This window comes from Lithobates pipiens, unplaced genomic scaffold (assembly GCF_037356315.1).
Source record: "Lithobates pipiens isolate NorthernLeopardFrog02 unplaced genomic scaffold, aLitPip1_a1.2 Scaffold_1, whole genome shotgun sequence".
NCBI classification, from domain to species: domain Eukaryota; kingdom Metazoa; phylum Chordata; class Amphibia; order Anura; family Ranidae; genus Lithobates; species Lithobates pipiens.
Window position 1 is genome coordinate 156,506,788 of NW_027507685.1, and position 19,054 is coordinate 156,525,841.

Consider the following 19,054-nt stretch of genomic DNA (forward strand, 5'->3'; position numbering starts at 1 on the left):
CTATTTCAATTTGTTAAAATATACCTTTTAATGTGATAGGTTTATAAAAAAAATACCTGTTGGTCTTCCTATTTTCTCTACCTCTGATGTTAGCATTGTTCCCAGTCCTCTGTGCAGACTACAGAACACCTTTCCCAGTGCTATGGAGATAGGAAGATTCCTTTTCTCAAACATGATTACATAAAAGGTTCACTTTAAAGAAAACCTGTAGTGAGGGATGTTAGGTAGCAGCCATTACTTTCTTTAGTGAGCTGCTTGTCATGGTGATCCAATGGCTTCAGTATTTTCTGAATCACTTACTTGGAACAAACATGCAACCCAGAAATGTCAGAGTGAAGTCTGAGCTCCTGATCTGCATACTTGTTCTGTCAGTAAGACGTATTGAAGTGATCAGCGTGACAGCCAGATGTCAGCCTACATATTTTCTTAGTACAGGTTTAATGAGGGAAAGAGTAACCTGGAAAATCAGCACAAACACTTCAAAGCCATTTAAGCGGTATTCTAGTATATGTATATATTAAGTAATTGTTGATATGCAAATATAATCTGCCAAGCAGACAGAAAGATTGTAGATATTTACATTACATTTAAAATAATGCTGCCCTATATGATGCTTCTAATTCTGAAGTGTGTATTTGTATAAGTTGATCCTGGTAAAAGAAAATCTGTTTAATAAAAACTACCGGATTTAAAAAAAAAAGAAATAAAAAATGATTTGTCTTTACAAACACTTTAAATCAACAGGAGATTTTTTTTCAATTAAAATAACCATGTTATACTCACCTGCTCTGTGCAATGAGTGCAATGCTATTGCACAGAGCAGCCCTGAACCTCCTCTTCTGGGATCCCTCACCAGCGATCTTGGCTCCTCCTCTTCTGTGTATGCCCCAATAACAAGCTGCATGCTATGGAGACAGATGTGTGGGTTGGATCCCAAGCAGGACTATGTGTCTGGTGACACACACAGTGCAGCTCAACCCACACTCTCTGCTCACAGGATTTGACTGATGGCAGTAGGAGCCAATGGTTCCTAATTCTCTCAGCCAAGCTTGTAAGAGCGGGGAGAGAGGAGAAAAGATTGGCACAGTGCTTAATACGGGACTCAGGTAAGTATTTGGGGGGGGGGGGAGGGGAGGCATAGCAAACGGCAAAACATTTCTTACCATAAAGTGTTACTAAACGTAGAGACGTTTTTGCTTGTTGCATCAAGGTAAAAAATGTTTTCAATTTCCTTGTGCCACCCTTCCCCTGTGTGAAGAGTTAGAGAGGGGAGAAGAGATCAGTGCGGTGCATGGCTGCATCTTTTATCCCCTTACTTCCTCTTCACACAGAATTCAAGAAGCAGCAGGAGCCATTGGTTCTTGCTGCTGTCAATCAAATTCAGTGAAGAGGAAAGAGGAGGAGCCAAGATCGCCATCAGGGACCCGAGAGGAGGAGGATCAGGACCACTGCAATAAATAGGTAAGTATAATATGTTTGTTAATTTTAATTAAAAACATTTTTTTTATCTTTAGAGCCACTTTAAAAATGTATATATAGTCAAACATTTTATTTTCTCCCCCCCCCCCCCCATTTTTTTGGGGCTGTGGAAAAACAGGAAGGCGATGAAACCCATTAGATTATATTCTCCTGTCTGTGTACCACTGTGGAGATTTCCCCATTTCCCTGCTCTGGAGAATCAACTGAAAATGAGTCAGAGTAACTCCCTTATTAGACAGTTGTCACTGTAACAATTGTCCTCTATGAAACATTTCCTCTCACCTCTTCTTCTGGTGACAAATCTAAGGCCTTAAGGCCTTATGCACACTGGACGTTTTTACAGCTGATGTTTTTCGCTTTAGACATTTTTTCTACAGTCAATAAATTTCCCAGTAAGTTATCCTATGTGTCCATGCACACATAGGCTGTTATCAACTGTTTTTGGCTGGGGTATTTTTTTGGCTGTAAAAAACCCCCAAAACTAGTGGGTTCTGAGAGGAGTTTTTCAGCTGTAAAAACACTCCAATGCCAATAAACGGCGGTAAATGCTCAAAAACGTGACTCACTAGTGTTTAACGTTTTTATCCATAAAAAAAAAAAAAAAAATGCTAAAAACTGCTATAAAAAATACTAAGAAACGCTATTGAAAAACTCACTGCAAAGCTACTGGCGTTTTTATAACGTTTTTTTAAATTTTAATGTCTAGTGTGCATGAGACCTAAAAAATTGGATATCCCATCCGCTTCTGCCTTGGTGACAATAATCAAGATAAACAGAGAGGGGGTATTTTCAGAGAGGACACACACACAGCAAAAAACACCCGCTAGTAGTTCTAACCCTACTCTTCTCTATGCAAAACAAAAATAAATAAATGAAGGTTGGCAAAACTTAAATAGCCAAAGGAAGTGAGAGGTGTACCCCCAAAATGTCTGCCTGGCCTCAGTACAGGAGACAGGCGCACATTAACTGCACTTTCTATTAATCCACCAAGAGCCAGTGAGGGGCTGAACCAGCACTTTGCAGTCCGTGTTCCCAAGGAACAAGTGACAACACGGCCACACGGCTATATAATACAATTGAAGTGAGATCCCACAGACTTGCTGGCACAGCTCCCTCCCTGTCCATGATGTCATCTTGCCATTTTAGTTGTATAACCCTCAGTGAACAATTACTTGGTCTCAGCATCATACTAAATCCTTGGACCATACGCCGAGATTATACGGCTTAGCAGACATAATGGCCTCTTCTGGCATCCCCCCCCCCCCCAGCACTGTGTCACAGTTGTCATCGGCTCACCTTCCGGACGGAGACTCTACAGATGCAGGGGTCCAGCACACCAGTGGCAGGGTTGGCACTCATTTTACAGACAAAATTCAGTTTCTTCGCCCAGCGAACACAGTTTTCCTGTACTTCCTCCCTGATTGTGGGGAAACAAGGGGACAGGTTTAGTCTCATCAACCCTGAAAATTGCTTATACTTATCAAATAACAATGTCAATACAGCAGGGAATAAACATTTTTACATAGACAATAATTTCAGAAGTCCTGCTTCTACACATAAAGGGGCAGAGTCTGCAATTACAAAGCTTTTCTAAAGGCAGAAGGTTTGCCATTCCATTCCTGGCATTAGGGTAAGAAAAACCTTCCTCACTTATACTTACCTGAGCCCAATCTCAATCTAGTGATGTGCAGGAGAGCAGTGGCTCATGCTGCTGTCAATCACTGGTAGTGAGGAGGGGGTGGGGCCAAGCCACAATCTGTGTGTCAATTTAGAGCAGGGCATGAGAGCAAGGCTGCAAGCATGCCTTGCTATGGGGGCACTTGGCAGGGGGGAGGAACTAGGAGCACCAGCGGGGGACCCAAGTAAAGGAGGATTGGGGTCGCTCTGTACAAAACTATTGAACTGAGCAGGCAAGTATAACATGTTTGTTATTTTAATAAAAAAAAAAAAAAACACAGCCGAAAGTGGACTAAAATGTACAACCATTTTAATTACACTAAGGCTGCATTCACACCTGAGCATAGCGGTTTCAAGCAGAAAGTCGCGCAAATTTACCGCGATTTTGCGGCGGTTTTTGCTGTGTTTTTTACCGCGATTCACTGCATTTTTACCGCGATTTGGTGCAGGGCAAAAGGTCACCAATGTTAAAAGAAGAAAAACGCCCAAATCTGCTCAATTCGAGAGACAAAAAAGGGTCCGGAACTTTTGAGCTTCAGGCGTTCGGCTTCAGGTGACATGGAGAGGAGATCTGAACCATCTCCATTGAGAATAAGATTTTTTCCCCTCTAGCGTTTTGTAGCTTCAGGCTTCAAGCTACAAAACGCTCAGATGTGAATGGGGTCTTACAGTGTCTTGGACGGTGTCAGTTTGTTTTTTATTTTTTTTTTATTATTGTTACAATTTAAACTTTTAAATATTTATTACAATTCTTTATTTATTTTTATCAGCCCTGTGTGGGGGGGGGGGGGGGGGGGGGGGGGGCGGCTATGAGAGATATCAGGGACTGAGGACAGAGATTTCCCAGTCCTTTTCTCAGCAGCCTCAGTTGCACTGGAGATGAATGGAGAGGAGACAGAGGCTCCTCTCCACTCATAAACTGTAGTATCGTAAACACAGTTTACGATGCTCAGTTATGAATGGACAGTCAGTGATCACTGTTCATTTGGAATAGGAAGGAGCCGACAGATTTACTGGCTCCTTCCTCCGCTCTTCATCTTGAATGATTGACACAGAGAGGGCACAGGAGCGGAATACACGGAGGGGGACCGGAGAGGAATACACGGAGGGTGACCGGAGAGGAATACACAGAGGGGGGCCGGAGAGGAATACACAGAGGGGGACCAGAGCGGAATACACAGAGGGGGACCAGAGCGGAATACACAGAGGGGGGCCGGAGCGGAATACACAGAGGGGGACCAGAGCGGAATACACAGAGGGACTGGAGAAGCCTGGAGAAGGACACAGAGGGGGATTGGAAGAGTATACAGGGGACAGTTAGGGGGATTTCACTAAAGCAGCTGGAAGCCGCAGAGGGGAGAGGAGGAGAAGCGGCTGTCAGCTACTTTAGTGAAATCTATACAGGGGGATCGATGCTTGTAACTCCCCGAACGGCGGCACCAATCATCCCCTGACTGTCCCCTGTATACTCCTCCGGTGCCCCTCTGTGTCCTCCAGGCTCCTTTGGTCCCCCTCCATGTATACCGCTCCTGTCCTCCCTCTGCGTCAATTCTAGGTATCAGATAAGGCATCAGAGTATTTGTCGAGTACAAGTACTTGGGCAAATACTCGGTATCGGGGCAACCATAATATTCACCATTATTTTTTATATTACCTGACTACTGAACGCTTTTTATGTAAATTGGGTTTAGTCAGGGTCAGGGTAGCACCGCACTACATATTTTGGTTAGCCTAAAGGGAATCTGTGCAGAAAGGAACGTGATATTACAGTCAATATTATGATGAAATTGGAGGCACTGTAATGTCACAAATATTGTTGTTAATTCTCTGACACTATTATTATGACATTATAAGTATCCTTATGTCACAAATTGCAATGCTTTTTGAAACTCAGAGATCCTGTGCTTTACTAAATAAGCCTGATTCATCGATTTTATTATCCAAAGTTCGAAAGTATGTTCAAAATATGACATAGCCCTGCTGACAATGCATGCCGCAGTCCTGCAGTAGCTGAGGCTTGGTGTAGCGTGCAGCTCATTTGGAAAGGAAATGACTGAAGCCACAGATCTGTGACAATATCCTGGGGAGGTCCAGCTTCCTCTAGCTACCAGGGGCCCTACTCAACACCTTATGTGGTTTTCCTTTTAGAAACTATTCTGTAAAAATTCTGTCGGAAATGAACAATCATGCACTGTGATATATGTTCCAACAAATCAAACCAATTTTTTTTTTTTTTTTTTGAGACTTGTATTGAAGAATATGTAAACCCAAGAACAAGAGTAATGTATTGCAGCTTACCAGTCCTTGTCTGTGTGGTGACCTCATTCGATTTGTTCCTGGGTTTAGATTATCATTATACAAGATGATAACAGTCTGTGCAGCACTTTACAAAATACAGACACAGTACTGTTACAATTCAAGGCAAGAGGTTATGAAAATTGCTGGTGAGAGCTTATGTTAAAGAAATATGGCCCACGCTTTTTTGGCTTGACTTTTATGGAACACAGGAGTGAAGTTTATTCTGCACTCCTGTGACCTGTTTTCAGCCGACAGCAGGCACTAAGCTGGTCCAAACTGGGAAAGGATCCCGACTTTATAGTCGGGATCCACTCAGATGCCTGGACTGGCAGCTGGCTCAGCCTCTCAGAGCCACCTTCTTACTCCTCTCCCCAGCCCAGGATTCCAGTAAGTGCTGGAGGGCCAGTGACAGTCACAGTTCTGCTAAGAGGGGAGGGGAGAACGGAGCGATTAGCAGTCATTGCTCGCTCAGTTCTCAGTGCAGAGCTGGCTGGGGACAGATGTAGCATCAGATCTATTTCACAGATGTAATAAGATATGAAAAAATATTTAGTTTTTATGTAGAGACATTCTGTATGTCTAGCTTAGTGGTGCAGTTGCTATTGGTGAATTTCGTTACTGGCAAGAATGCACATGAGCATGCCTGTGTCTATCCAAAACAAAAAATAAAGCAGATACAGCATCCCTTTTTCTACTAGCTGTCAGTTATAACATAGTTAGTTGATATAAGTCACTGCATATATGGATCTGATGAGGTAGCAGTGTTTCTGGACTGCGATCTTAGCAGGAAATCTTACATACGCATAGAGACCGGGTAAAATATTTGCAGCAATTATTCTGATGGATGCAGTGGCAGTGCAGCAACTCAGTGAAGTGTGATTGCAGCTGACAGGAACCCGAACTGTCACATGTAGGCAGGACTTCCTATGGTTCACAGCTGAATGCACAGAGCTGAGATAAAATGAATGTGTCCCATCTGAATGAGCCCAGAAGCTAAGATCAGAAGGGAGGGGGGATGAAATGATGAAGCCCTCTGTATATCACAATGCTTTCAGTTCCTCAGTAATTGCCTTTACCCCCAACATGAAACTGTAACCCTCACTGAAATCCTCAAGTGATTTGTAATTTCAGGTAAAATATAGGCCTGCTATGTAATTGGCAGCACTGAAAACAGAGGTCATTATGATTAGTTCTTAAAGCCAGTGCTGTGACTGCATGGAGTATAGAAGAGTATAGACTTCAGAGAGGGAACTCGGGTCACAGAGTTCTGGATCTTCTGGGTAGAGCAGGACAGGTGCAGACCTCCCCACCCATACTTTAAAGGATCAGGATGGCTGCATAGAATTAAAGCCTGACTGTCAACATTTTAACCAAGTCCTTTATTGAAGTTAACCTGCCTTTAGGTTATTTTAAAGTTTTCTTTTTTGAAACTTGTTGGCCGCATCAGAGAGAGGATTCAATGACTGACACCTGCTCTGGTGTCATGTCTCCACCCACTCTGTGTGCATTGACATTTATATGGCACATCCTGCAACGTTGTGTGGTCAGCTGTACAGGAGCCCAGCCATGGAATGGAGCAGGCAGTGATCTCCTAATTTACCTCTCAGGATTATTCCATCTCCATTAACCCACAACAAGGGATGATTACCTCCTCTCCCCAGCCTATGATTGGGCAGTGAAGAAGCACCAACAGACCAATGAGGTCATCCCTCTGCTCTCTCCTTTCAGCACATGTGAATGCAGAACATCTCTCAACCTTAGAATAACTTTACATAAGATTACAAAACACTGAAATCAAGTCAAATTTAGATATTTGTGCAAAATGCTTTTAAATATATTATATTCATAACAATTCTTTTCACATTCTTTAACATTTCTGTCATTACAATTTCCTTGCATGCAAATTTTCCCACATTCACCAAGACCCCTTTCACACATACAGCGTGGCCACGTTAAACTAGCGGTGTTTCCAGTGGGCAGGGGCAGTGTATACATCGCTCCTAAAACTGCTCCAAAGATGCTTCTAGCAGGACTTTTTCTAACATCCTGCAAGCGCACCGCTCCAGTATGAAAGCACTCAGGCTTTCACACTGGGGCTACAGGGGAGGTGTTTTTCAGGTGCTATTTTTAGCCCTTTAGCGCCTGAAAAATACCTCTAGTTTAAAAGGGGTCTAAGCTCTGAGGAAATTTCCTTGCAAAGTGAACAGCCTATTTGTCTTTAGTAAATCAACCCCATAAAGTCAAGTCATGTTGTACCAGGTACTGTTCAAAATGGATATCCCTCTCAGTCTATTGCATACTCTGATCTATACTTTATACAAAATGTGTATAGTCATGTTTGGTGGAAGTTGGTTTTAAGGTACCTTTTTCCATAAAACCAGGAAGGTGGAGACCAAAGGGAGGTGAAAATGAACCTGGGAACTAAATAGTGTCCTGTGAAAAAAAAAAAAAAAAAAGAAGGAGGGGGGTCATTACTCTAGATGGCTGAAATTGGCTCCATGGGTGGTCCTGTGCCAGCCTTCCATTGAAAGATTGAAGGAACTGGATGGAAAATTGTCAGCCAAACAGCAGCTGCAACAAATCAAATGCAACCGCAGTAGGGGGATCTGTCCATCTGCGCTGTATAGTATGGATGGAGGAATCAGTTAGATCTGAAAAAATATATAGTTGTGTATGGCCAGCTTAAGAGATGGGTGGAAAAGGGCGAGGGAGGGGGATACAAATGGGGAGATAAAAGACACAATAAATAGAGGAGAGTAAGGGGAAAGAAATGTGATCGACACTTCCAGGGTCATATGCAATAAAGTGAACATAATAGAACCACGTCCGTGTATGTTCCTCAGTCTTGTGGGCAGAAGTGAGGTTACCTCACCTTACCCTAACACTCAACTGTAACCCTTGACTATACCCCATCACCAAACTATGGAGGTTATTTACGAAAAGGCAAATCCACTTCCACTACAGGTGCACTTGGAAGTGCAGTTGCTGTAAATCTGAGGGGGAAGATCTGAAATGAGGGGAAGCTCTGCTGATTTTATCATCCAATCATGTGCAAGCTAAAATGCTGTTTTTTATTTTCCTTTCATGTCCCCTTCAGATCTATAGCGAATGCACTTCAACTTTGCACTACAAGTGCACCTGGATTTGCCTTTCGTAAATAATCTCCACTATGTCTCTAATTCAACAGATTCCCTTTAATAGCTGATGTTTCCTCACAGCCAGAGAGTGAAAAGGTAGAAAGGTGGATTCTACCATACTATGACATGGACTATAGTGTACCATACACAACACCAGCTCATTAATAGTGCTGGAAACAATGGACATTCAGGAACTGTGCATGGCTCTTTCCATATCTGGCAAATTACTAACCGCCAAAACATAACTAGTAAAGATCTGGTTCCTCTTTGGCGATCTGACTGCCTTATCAGACACTGGGGAGAACGCATCTGGCCCAGATCATGAGAGAAGATAACAAACTGATGTAAGCGGCAGCTGGGAACACGCTGAACTGTAAACACACGTTTACATTAGGCACACAGACTCCTTCTCTAGCCTGGGGACTCGCAAGCACAATTATCAGCTTCAATTACAGCAGTGTGCTTCCTATTCAGTACAACTGTGCAATGCTGACCACTGACCAACAAGAGGCAACAGGGGAAGTAGAGAGGTGCAATACTGAGCAATGTGGGGCAACAGAGAGGAGTGAGGCTGTGCAATACTGATTGCACAACAGGGGAATTGGGGTATTAAGATGTGCAATACTGACGTTCAAAGGCAGGCAACAGAAATGGAGGGAGGATCTGCAGCACACTGATCAAGTCTTGATAATAAGAGAAAGGAGGAGAGGGAGGGCCGAGCATATATCAATAATGGGCAACAAGAGAAGTATGGATTTTGCAATGCGGACCACAGCTCAATAGACAGAGAAGTAAGGTTTTGCATAATACTGTCTGGAACTCAATGGGCAGAATAGTAACTGACAGTATCTGCACAGCAATTGTCTTCTGTCAAACAGTCCTGCTGGAAAACCAGCATTCGATATGTGTATTCTGTGATTGTGATTGTGGTGGTGGGGGGGTCAAAATACAATAGCAGTAGAGATCCCAAAGTCAACCAATCAGGAGAGAGAGGGGGCAAGGTCGGGCCACAGCTCCGTGCCTAAATGGACACAGGGAGCTGTGACTTGGCTCGGGTGACCCCATAGCAAGCTGCTTGCTGTGGGGGCTCTCAACAGATGGGATGTGGGGCTGTTAGGTGCAAACCCACTACGCAGGGCAGGCAAGTACAACATGTTTATATATATATATATATATATATATATATATATATATATATAGATATAGATATAGAGAGAGAGAGAGAGAGAGAGGGGGGGAGAGAGAGAGAGAGAGAGAGAGAGATTATATATATATATATATATATATATATATATATATATATATATATATATATATAGAGAGAGAGAGAGAGAGAGAGAGAGAGAGAGAGAGATAGAGATAGAGAGATAGAGAGAGATTATACTTATATATGTTTAAAAAAAACTGACTTTGCAATCACTTTAAAATGTAATGACATACCTATAAAAATACTAATAATGACACAAAACACACATACAGTATCTAATTAGCAGAAAAAGGACATGTAGTAATGCGTTTCTATTATGTTTCTATTTCTGTCAGCAATGCCAGATTCCACTGTCAATGTCACTGAGCTACTACTCACTATACTCACTACACTGGCATCTACACTCATCATATTACTCTTAAGATTCAGTGATTAATACAATATTATTTGCTTACCGTTTCCTAGATGTTCTCAGTCCATCAGCTTTATTAATTTTAACGACTTAGGCAATCTGTATTGCAACCTATGCAACCAGGGCTGTCCAGTATCCTGCTCTCCTTCTACTTCAAAGCAATGCCAATGTGCCATGCCTGGTAGATAGATGTCTAGGGCACAGCATAAGGGCATGGCAGAGAAAGGCAGAAAAGCCTGAGGGGGACCCAATAAACCCATTTGCTTCTACGGGAGGCAGGGGACTACAAGATATCACACCACTGACATGATCCTAAAATAGTCTATAAAATAGGAATATAGATTTTCTACTTGAATCCAAATTTGGCCAGGCAACACATACACCTGAGAAAGTCTGATCTAAAAAACATCAAGTATGGTTCTTATTAAAGCGGCACTACATTGCATCTGAGCACCACAAAACAAACATGCTATTCAATTCAGTTTTAATTTTCAAAGCAAACTCCCCCATCCATCCATGTCCCCGTGCTTCATTTTGCTGAGAAATCACTTTGAAAAACACCTTCTAGCATCTCTGGCCGTGGCCATCTTGAGTAAGGGCAGATGATGCATGAAGCATTCACATCCTGAAATCTATTTGCCCTTAGCTCAAGCATGTAGGCAGGGGGATGTGCTTAGCAGAGAAAGTCCCTCCTCCTCTCCTGTATGACATCATTTGCCTAGGCCTAGAAACCAAGAAGTAACTGAAGATCTGTCTCCCAGTAAGGTCAGAAGACAGCTCTTAGAACTTTATGAAGCTTGGTGGATTGCTTTAGACAAAAACAAATTGTTTGTAGAGATTATTGCTATGCTGCCCTATCAGCCAGGAGAAAATATCTGGAGTGGTATTGTACCTTGGCAACTAAATGAATTCTAATACATGTACAGACAAATACATCTTTTGGCAGCCTCACCACTCATGTAGCAACTCTGGTGGCAATGAGATATACAGAGAGATTACACAAACAGCAAAATGTAAAAACAAGTTAGGCAGTTTCTGGCATCTGTTTTTCTTTTGGATTTGGAGTTCTCTAAGCAGCTGAATTCAGCATTTTATTAATAAAAGTCCCCGTGCAGATGGATGACTTCAATTGATTTTGCCTCATGAAGCTTGAAGGTCGATGTGAAATAATTGCGGACCAGAATAGTGCGATAATGTATTCCACTACGGAGCGTGCATACTTTCACTTTCAGTGCCAATTTGCAGACAAATTACTTAAGTCAAGGTCCATGTAGTTTTAAGGTGGGTAACTCCAGAGATAAGGAATACTGTCAATGGAAGAGCTTTACAAGGGTAAACATCTACTGACAGATAACCAGACTGGTTGCTTATCGAGAGCGATAATGGACACAGAGGCAGCTCCTGGGATATAACCTCGAGGTGGACTAGCCAGATTCCTGGGCCTGCTGGTAGCAGCAAGTTTCCCATAAGCACATTCCTAAAATTCTTCAGGGATCAGAAAAGGTCAAAGTCCAACCTCTAAAGGACAGGATATGTTAAAACAAGTCACTACTCTCACTTACACTGGAGTCTTCTCACAGAAAAAGTGGGCATATTCCAGCAGATATCTTCCACAACCGCCAGGTCATGTGCTACTGGGACCTGCTGCCATCTACTTCCCTGTTATTCGTTGGCTGCTTTGGGAACATGTAATGAAAGCTTAATCCCTAATTCTCCACTCAAAATTAAACTTTTGCCACTTGCAAATAAATGTTTTAAACACTTCTACGTACCTTTACCTTTAAACACTATTATACTGTAGGTTACCAATACTTAGATGTGATGGTTGCATTATTTTGTAGGATTTACTTTATTTTCACCTGGTGATCCAGCCAGCAAGTCTATTTTACCTCAGACCAAGGTGTCCTGCAGATGCATCAGTTAGGCTTAAAGTGGTTGTAAACCCTTACAGACCACTTTTACCCACAGGTAAGCCTAGATTAAGACTTACCTGTAGGAGCAAGAAATATCTCCTAAACCTACACTATTTGCAAAAGACAGGCACCGCTGTCTACGGAGCGGTGCGCAGGCGCACTGAGCATGCCGCTGCTAATAGCGATCAAGCCGTTAGTGGCGGCTCCCGCGAGCATGCCTGGGAGTGATATCATCACGGCTCTGGCCAGTCACAGCGCCAGTGCCGCAATACCCAGAAGTCCCTCCAGGATAGATGGCGGCGTCGGAGAACGAGGGTTGGCCCAGGGGCTTCCATCTCAGGTAAGTTATTCATAATAAACGAATATCCTGTGCATACTAGCTCATTATGCCCTTGCCTTGCAGGATGTATTTTTTTTTTGGCTTTACTTCCTCTTTAATGTACATGTGATATTTTACAACCTCTCCTGAACGATTTAATTTGACAGATAGTAACCAATGTTTAAAAGCGTCCATTTTGTCGCGTTTACTTTCTGCGTTTAAAAGCATTTTTATCAAATAGTCAAAAATTTAAAAACGCCTGTAAACGAAATGCGGCTAAATGCGAGATAACGCTAATGTCTCTGAACATTTGTCCTGAATGCATTTTTTTGCTTTACAAAAAATGCTTCTAAACTCAACTGCCCAGAAACGACCCTGTGTACATGTACTAGACAACATAGAGTAGAGTTCAGAGGCAGCTTAAAAAATAAATAAAATAAATAAATATACCCAACTGCTCCTAAACATATGTTTACCAGCAGCAGTGTACATGAAGCCTAAGGAGGGTTGAGACAAACCATTTATCACTGACAATGGTGCTTACAATAATCAGCTTTTTATTTATGTAAAGACTTTAGACCAAAAAAATAAAAAAAATTAAAAAAGATCTGTAACTGCTTTAAACGGGTTAGCTGGAGCCACAGCATCTAAGGACTGGTAAGCTGCAATATATTCAGCTTTTGGTATTGGCGTTAGAACCACTTTAACTGCCACAAATGATACTTGAAATAGTTGTATAGTTTACTTTTAGCAGGCCAAATATATAGAGTAAACATACCTAATTTCTACGCATTTTCCACCCGGTCACATGACTAGTGTCCACAGTGGTTGGTCCTGTCCGATGCAGAGAACAGTGCTCAAGTTGTGACAACCCCAGGTTATGTGATGAGGCACCCCCTCCCCCCCCCCCCCGGGGGGCATGTCCATGACAGCCTGGGCTCACAGAAAGAGGTTGAATGACGCAGACGCATTGTATCCTCAACCTGGAAGAAGACCATTGTGGTAGGATGGAGCAGATTGTCAGTGAGAAACTATACTGAAGACGACTATTGCAGAGAACGTTGGCCATTTTAACTCATACAGATATTAAGCCAATTTTATATTTACATTTTACTATTCTGAATTTAGACTTCAAGGCAAATGTTCTTATACTGGATAAGGGTTTCGTACTGCCTAAAATGATGATACGGCATGTAAATGACTTGTATGCTGCCTGGAACCTACAGGTATAGGATATTTCAATCAGGCATTGTTAACTGATAAAAAGCCATAATTCATGGAATGTTCTTACCTACTAACACTGCATCCAAAAAAAAAAAAAGCATAAAGAGCTTACGGTTGTATTATGGCTGACTTCTGTATTTTACCCAAAAAAATATTGTTTAATTTCCAATTTTAGTGATAATAGCTAGTTACTTGTGCACTCCCTGGAGGTCTATTCACAACTGAGCTGCAGGTACTTGTTATTCAATGAAATGGAAAATGTGCGCCCACTGCCTACAAGGGATTAGAAATGACACTTTCCACAACAATAGCAGTTTTCAGTAGAAATCTCTACAACTGAACAGCCTGTGTTGGAGGTTTCATCTCCTCCCCTGCCCACACAGGGGTTACCACTTGGCCTGTTTGTGAAAACAAAGACACATTATGGAGAGGCAGGGATGGAATTTCTCCAAACTCTGCCATAACAATGGCCGCAGTCTCCTCCCCCTGCCTAGGGCCTGAGGACACAAAAGGACAATAACAAGGATGCCACAGTTCCTTCTGTGTAATGCAATGGACCTGCGGGGCAGCTGCCTGGGATTGGATCAGAACACCTGCACGCAGAACAAGGCAGATGGCCATGGGAAAGCACGCAGCAGGTGCTCGTTCTGTCACAGATAATAGGCTTATAGGATGGATCCTATGTATACTTTACAGTTACCGTACATCTAATCTTCTGACCTGCTGTCTCGCTGGTTTGAAGCTGTTAAGTCCCAAGTTCAGTTCTCAGCCAGTGCTTTGCCGTATCTACACTGTGCTCATGTGAGTTTCCTCTGGGAGTTCAGGTTACTTCCCACGATCCAAAAGCATACTGATAAGCCAAATGGATTCCGCTCATACTGGCCCTAGTGGTTGTAAAATGGCTGTAGAGGGTCCCAGCTGGGAAAAGTGACAGTGTCTCTGCAAAGGATCACTCCCGACCCCTCATAATGACCTTGACTGGGCTTCCTCGCCAACCCTTCTTCTGCTGGATCCGTCACTAAGGTCAATAGTGACAGTGATTCGAGGGAGTAAAAACACCACTTCCTCAGTGATGTCACTGTATGGGCAAAGCAATTTGTGGCCCCAGCACTGTCGCAGTGAAGGAAATACCATGTTGCTCTATTCCTAGAACTACTGGGCAATGATCAGCAGGGGAGGGAGTACTGGTATGGTAAATACAAGAAGGTTGGCAGCAGGCTAGTCCATGCAAGACAAGTATGAAGAGGTTAGGGGCAAGTGACAGAGTCTATTAGGAGGGCACCAATTGCAGGAATATGGACATTGACTTCTTTTTTAAATAAAGCTGTCATTCTTGAAATACGGGGCCTACTACTGCTGACCTAAACTGCCAATTTCCTAGCCCTCTTTGGCTTCAATTAATACCATATAACAGACTGAGAATAAACATTCATATAACAAATACCCTGATATTATGGCATCTATTATGCCATTGCTTGTTCCAAGCTGGTTATTCACCAAGCAGTGAAGAATGGAGAAGGATGACAGCGCTGCCACCATCAAAAAGCCTCTGGGATGCCATTCCTATCCCTGATTGTCTACTTAGATCACTGAATTGGAATGAGTATGCAGGTCAGGTTCCCCGACACCTGACTGCATGTATGCCAGTGGTGCACTAATTACTTAAGTGGAGAATAAAGAAAAACAAAAGGATGGGTATGACAGTCCTAGAGCTTGCATAAGTCAGCAATGGCCTATCATGGATTTTCTTTCAGGTTCCTTTACAAACTGTAAGTTCCATAGAGAACAAAGAGAATGGTTCAATATCTACATCTTGGTAACTGCTCCATACACATCATGGTATAAATAAATAGGAATGACCCAAACAGGTTTATAAACATTCCGTCACATACACAACATACAAAATGCCTACGCACAGCAAAGGCAGCCATTCCATTCCTCACCAACGCCTGGTCCTGGAAAACTGGCAGGTGGTATCTAATAAGTACTCTAGCATTGTTGATGGGGTGGACAAATAAACATACAGTTTAGATGATTTTTAATTTGATTCTAGGAACTAGCAGACACTGCTAAAGCGCAATTCCATCATCATTGCTGGGTCCTTACTGGGGGGAGATTTACCCTTGCTTCCTGTCCTGGTGACAACAGGATGAAATGAGAAAGTAAGAGTGTGTGTGCGCGCGAGTACCATGGGGATAAAACGGTACAGTACTATAAATCTGACAGATGTTATAGCACACCCCAGTGTAGTACAGACATGGACTCTTGTTGCCATCTAAGGCATGAATTTACTTAAGTAGAGTCTGTTCACTTTGCAAAGTGAATTTTCACTTAAATTAGCGGATGAGGCGCAGATATTTTAAATTCAATCATCCAATCATGTGAGGTAAAAAAAAATTATGAATTACCATTTTAAAATTTACACGTCCATGATTATGTATGCAGTGCAAAGTGAATATCAGAGTGATATCCCATCACTTCCTGTTCATGTGATGTCCTGTCACTGGGAACAGGAAGTGATGATACATTTTTTTCATGAGTGACAGACAGCAGTAAGAACTATTGATCCTTCCCTCCTCTAAAAAAACAAAAACAAACAAACACAAAAAAAAAAAAAAAAACACGAAAGGTTTTGGCTGCAGTGGAGAACACAACAGGGCGGGTTGTAGTAGTGTTGCTCAGTCAGATGAATTACAGTAGAGTCAGAAAACCCCTGGGTGTCTTTAGTACTCAGATTTGTGCCAAACCCCCTCACTGACCAGTCTTCAGTGGGGTAGAATTAATTTCTTGGATATGTTCTTGATTGATTGCCATTTTCTTTCCTGATAGACATAAAAACAATCCATATTGGGCCCATACTATAGACTGCATTTGTGATCATATCTCCCACTAAGTTTCATCTCCTCCGAATACCTTTTGGCATAGCTTTAATATTTTGGCATGTTGAAAATGTGAGACCGATGACACACATCTAAACTCTAAAATCAGAGATTGAGAAAATATCTTTTTCTTTTAGCCAAAATAAAAATGCCCTTCAAAAACTTAAGAGAACCCCCAACACCAGTTGCTGCCACCCCGCAGGTTCTTGTAAACAGTTTTGATAACAAATAACAGTACATAATGACCTCCTCCATCACTTTCAGAGGTCAGGAAAGGCAGCCTACAGTGGTGCTGGGGATGTAACATGTTGGAAAATTGGGTCGGACGGAGATTCGTACGGAATCAGTCCGATGCATACCACACACAGTCGGATTATCTGACGACACGGTCCGATAAGACTCATTCCGACAGATTCTCCGACCGTGTGTACAAGGGCTTACACGTTCTAATTACGTACATGGACCAATGTCAATCCCAATAGGATGTTATTGTTCTTGGTCAACAGATAGTATATTTACAACAGGCAGCAAGAGTTTTGGAGCACAAAAGAAGCCAGCATCATCTGCAAATCTCTCCAAAGATCCTGAACAATGTAATTTGCAATCAGCTAGGCATTCTAGGGTTAAAAATACCTCCTTGGAAGCCGAGTGCAATTCAGGATGCGTAGTATTCAGATGCTGAATATTAGATACTCTGTAGAATTCAAAAAAAGGCTCTGCCTGCCGTAACACAATACATTTGTCCCTTTCTAATTCTCATACAAGGGTCAGCTTAAGGCAGCAATATAATCAAAGGACTTAAAAAAGCATTAAGTCAAGTAGTAACACCATCATTTTCCATTGTCACACAGCCCGAACGTGACGGGAATACAGCCACAGGTGACTAATGGCAAAGGCATGGATAGAATGACAGGTTATTATACCATGCCAGAAAGACCAGGTCAGGGCTGGGATTACTAAAGCCAAGGTAATGTTGACACAGCGGAAGGAATTGTCACTTAACCTGTTGCCTGAATACTGGTGTTTGTCTTGTGTTTACCTGAAACCCTGGGGTCTTTCCAGCTCCATCTGAGTAAGTTCAATGCCCGGTGTGTTTCACAATAAGATTTGAACATTTGACATGTCTATTGCATTGTCACAACGTGGTTAAGAAAATTGTACTTGTACTGCATGTCACCATAGCAGGAGCTTGTCACAGAAGTACATGTTCTATACCTTGCATCAGGACTCAAGCCTGAGGGGGCATGGCTGTAATCACCAAGAGGTGACAGATGGGCACAGAGGAATGCTGAATGTTCTTACATTTCAAGAACTAGGGATTAGCGAGCTGTAATACAATAGCAAAAGCAAAGGATTGGACCAGCTTAACCTATTCCAGTATGCTGCTTCTCGAGTATCGGCTACTGCGCCATGCTACTATGCCCTGTGACGGCTTCAGAATGGGTTAAAGCAGCAATGATTTCTGGTTTCCATGGCGATACGATGCTGGGGTTGCACTGTGATTTAACCTTTTTTGAGCGACTGGAACCAAAATAGCTGTAAATAACAATGCATAAGGCCCACGCTATATAAAGGGAGGGTTTGGGGCATTTTCACATGCAGGCTTGTTTAATTAAAGATCTCTGGTCTAATTAAAACACGTGCAGATATAAAAATAAGGAGCAGATTACATCACTACACTGCTTTACCTAACAGGGAGGAGGTAGCTATTTTACAGTCCAATACATGATACAGACACAAAATCTGTGCAATTACTGGAAATCAGGATAGCAGATAAAGAGTTCCTATTATATCAGAGGAAGCAGATTTTTCATTCCTGGTCTGATAAGCGATGTCATGCACAGGGACAATTGTGCGTTTCTACTCAGGTGCTCAGACGGTACAACCTACAACACCATAGGCCCTTTTCACACAACCATTCCGATGAGGTCCATCTGTCAGTACAGATGGGAATCTGTCCTCCTCCATGTAGGCAGATTGGAGGTAGTCAAGTGTAAAACGGACAGCGGAGGTAGTCGAGTGTAAAACAGACAGCACAGTCAGCTTACACCAGACAGCCCACAAAGCAGAGCAGGCTGTATCCGTGTCCACTCTGCATACACTGAGCAGACACAGGCCTGTCATCTGCCCGCTCTGCTCTGATCAGCAGGGGATCAGATGCCCTTCTGGTCAAAACAGAAGGTACCCATGTGAAAGGGGCCTTATGCAATTTGTTTATCTTTTACAGACTAGTGCGGCTATACATTAATGTGTCAGTTTATAAAACCAAGATGAGCTGCGATCCTGATGATTGCAGCTCATCTCAAATCATTATCGGTTTAAAAAACAGAGATGATCGGGGGAGAATATGTTCTCCGACGATCATCTCCACAGAGAATCTGTCATTGACAGACACAGAAATGGTCAGTTTATGAAGCTGCGATCTCAGCACTTCACTGGCGATCTCTGTCAGAATTCACCCTCCCAGATTCTCCAGCTCTGGGCTGGAGAAGACAGAATCCCTGGAGAA

At 42.6% G+C, this 19,054-nt stretch overlaps 1 protein-coding gene across 1 annotated transcript in view; it reads right to left on the minus strand.

Moving 5' to 3' along the window:
* EEIG1 (estrogen-induced osteoclastogenesis regulator 1) overlaps positions 1-19,054 on the minus strand; it is a 115,157-nt gene that overhangs the window by 24,578 nt on the left and 71,525 nt on the right. The window contains exon 4 of the mRNA XM_077478775.1: positions 2,776-2,896. Coding sequence (XP_077334901.1) covers positions 2,776-2,896 — 121 coding nt within the window. The remainder of the gene's footprint in view (positions 1-2,775; positions 2,897-19,054) is intronic.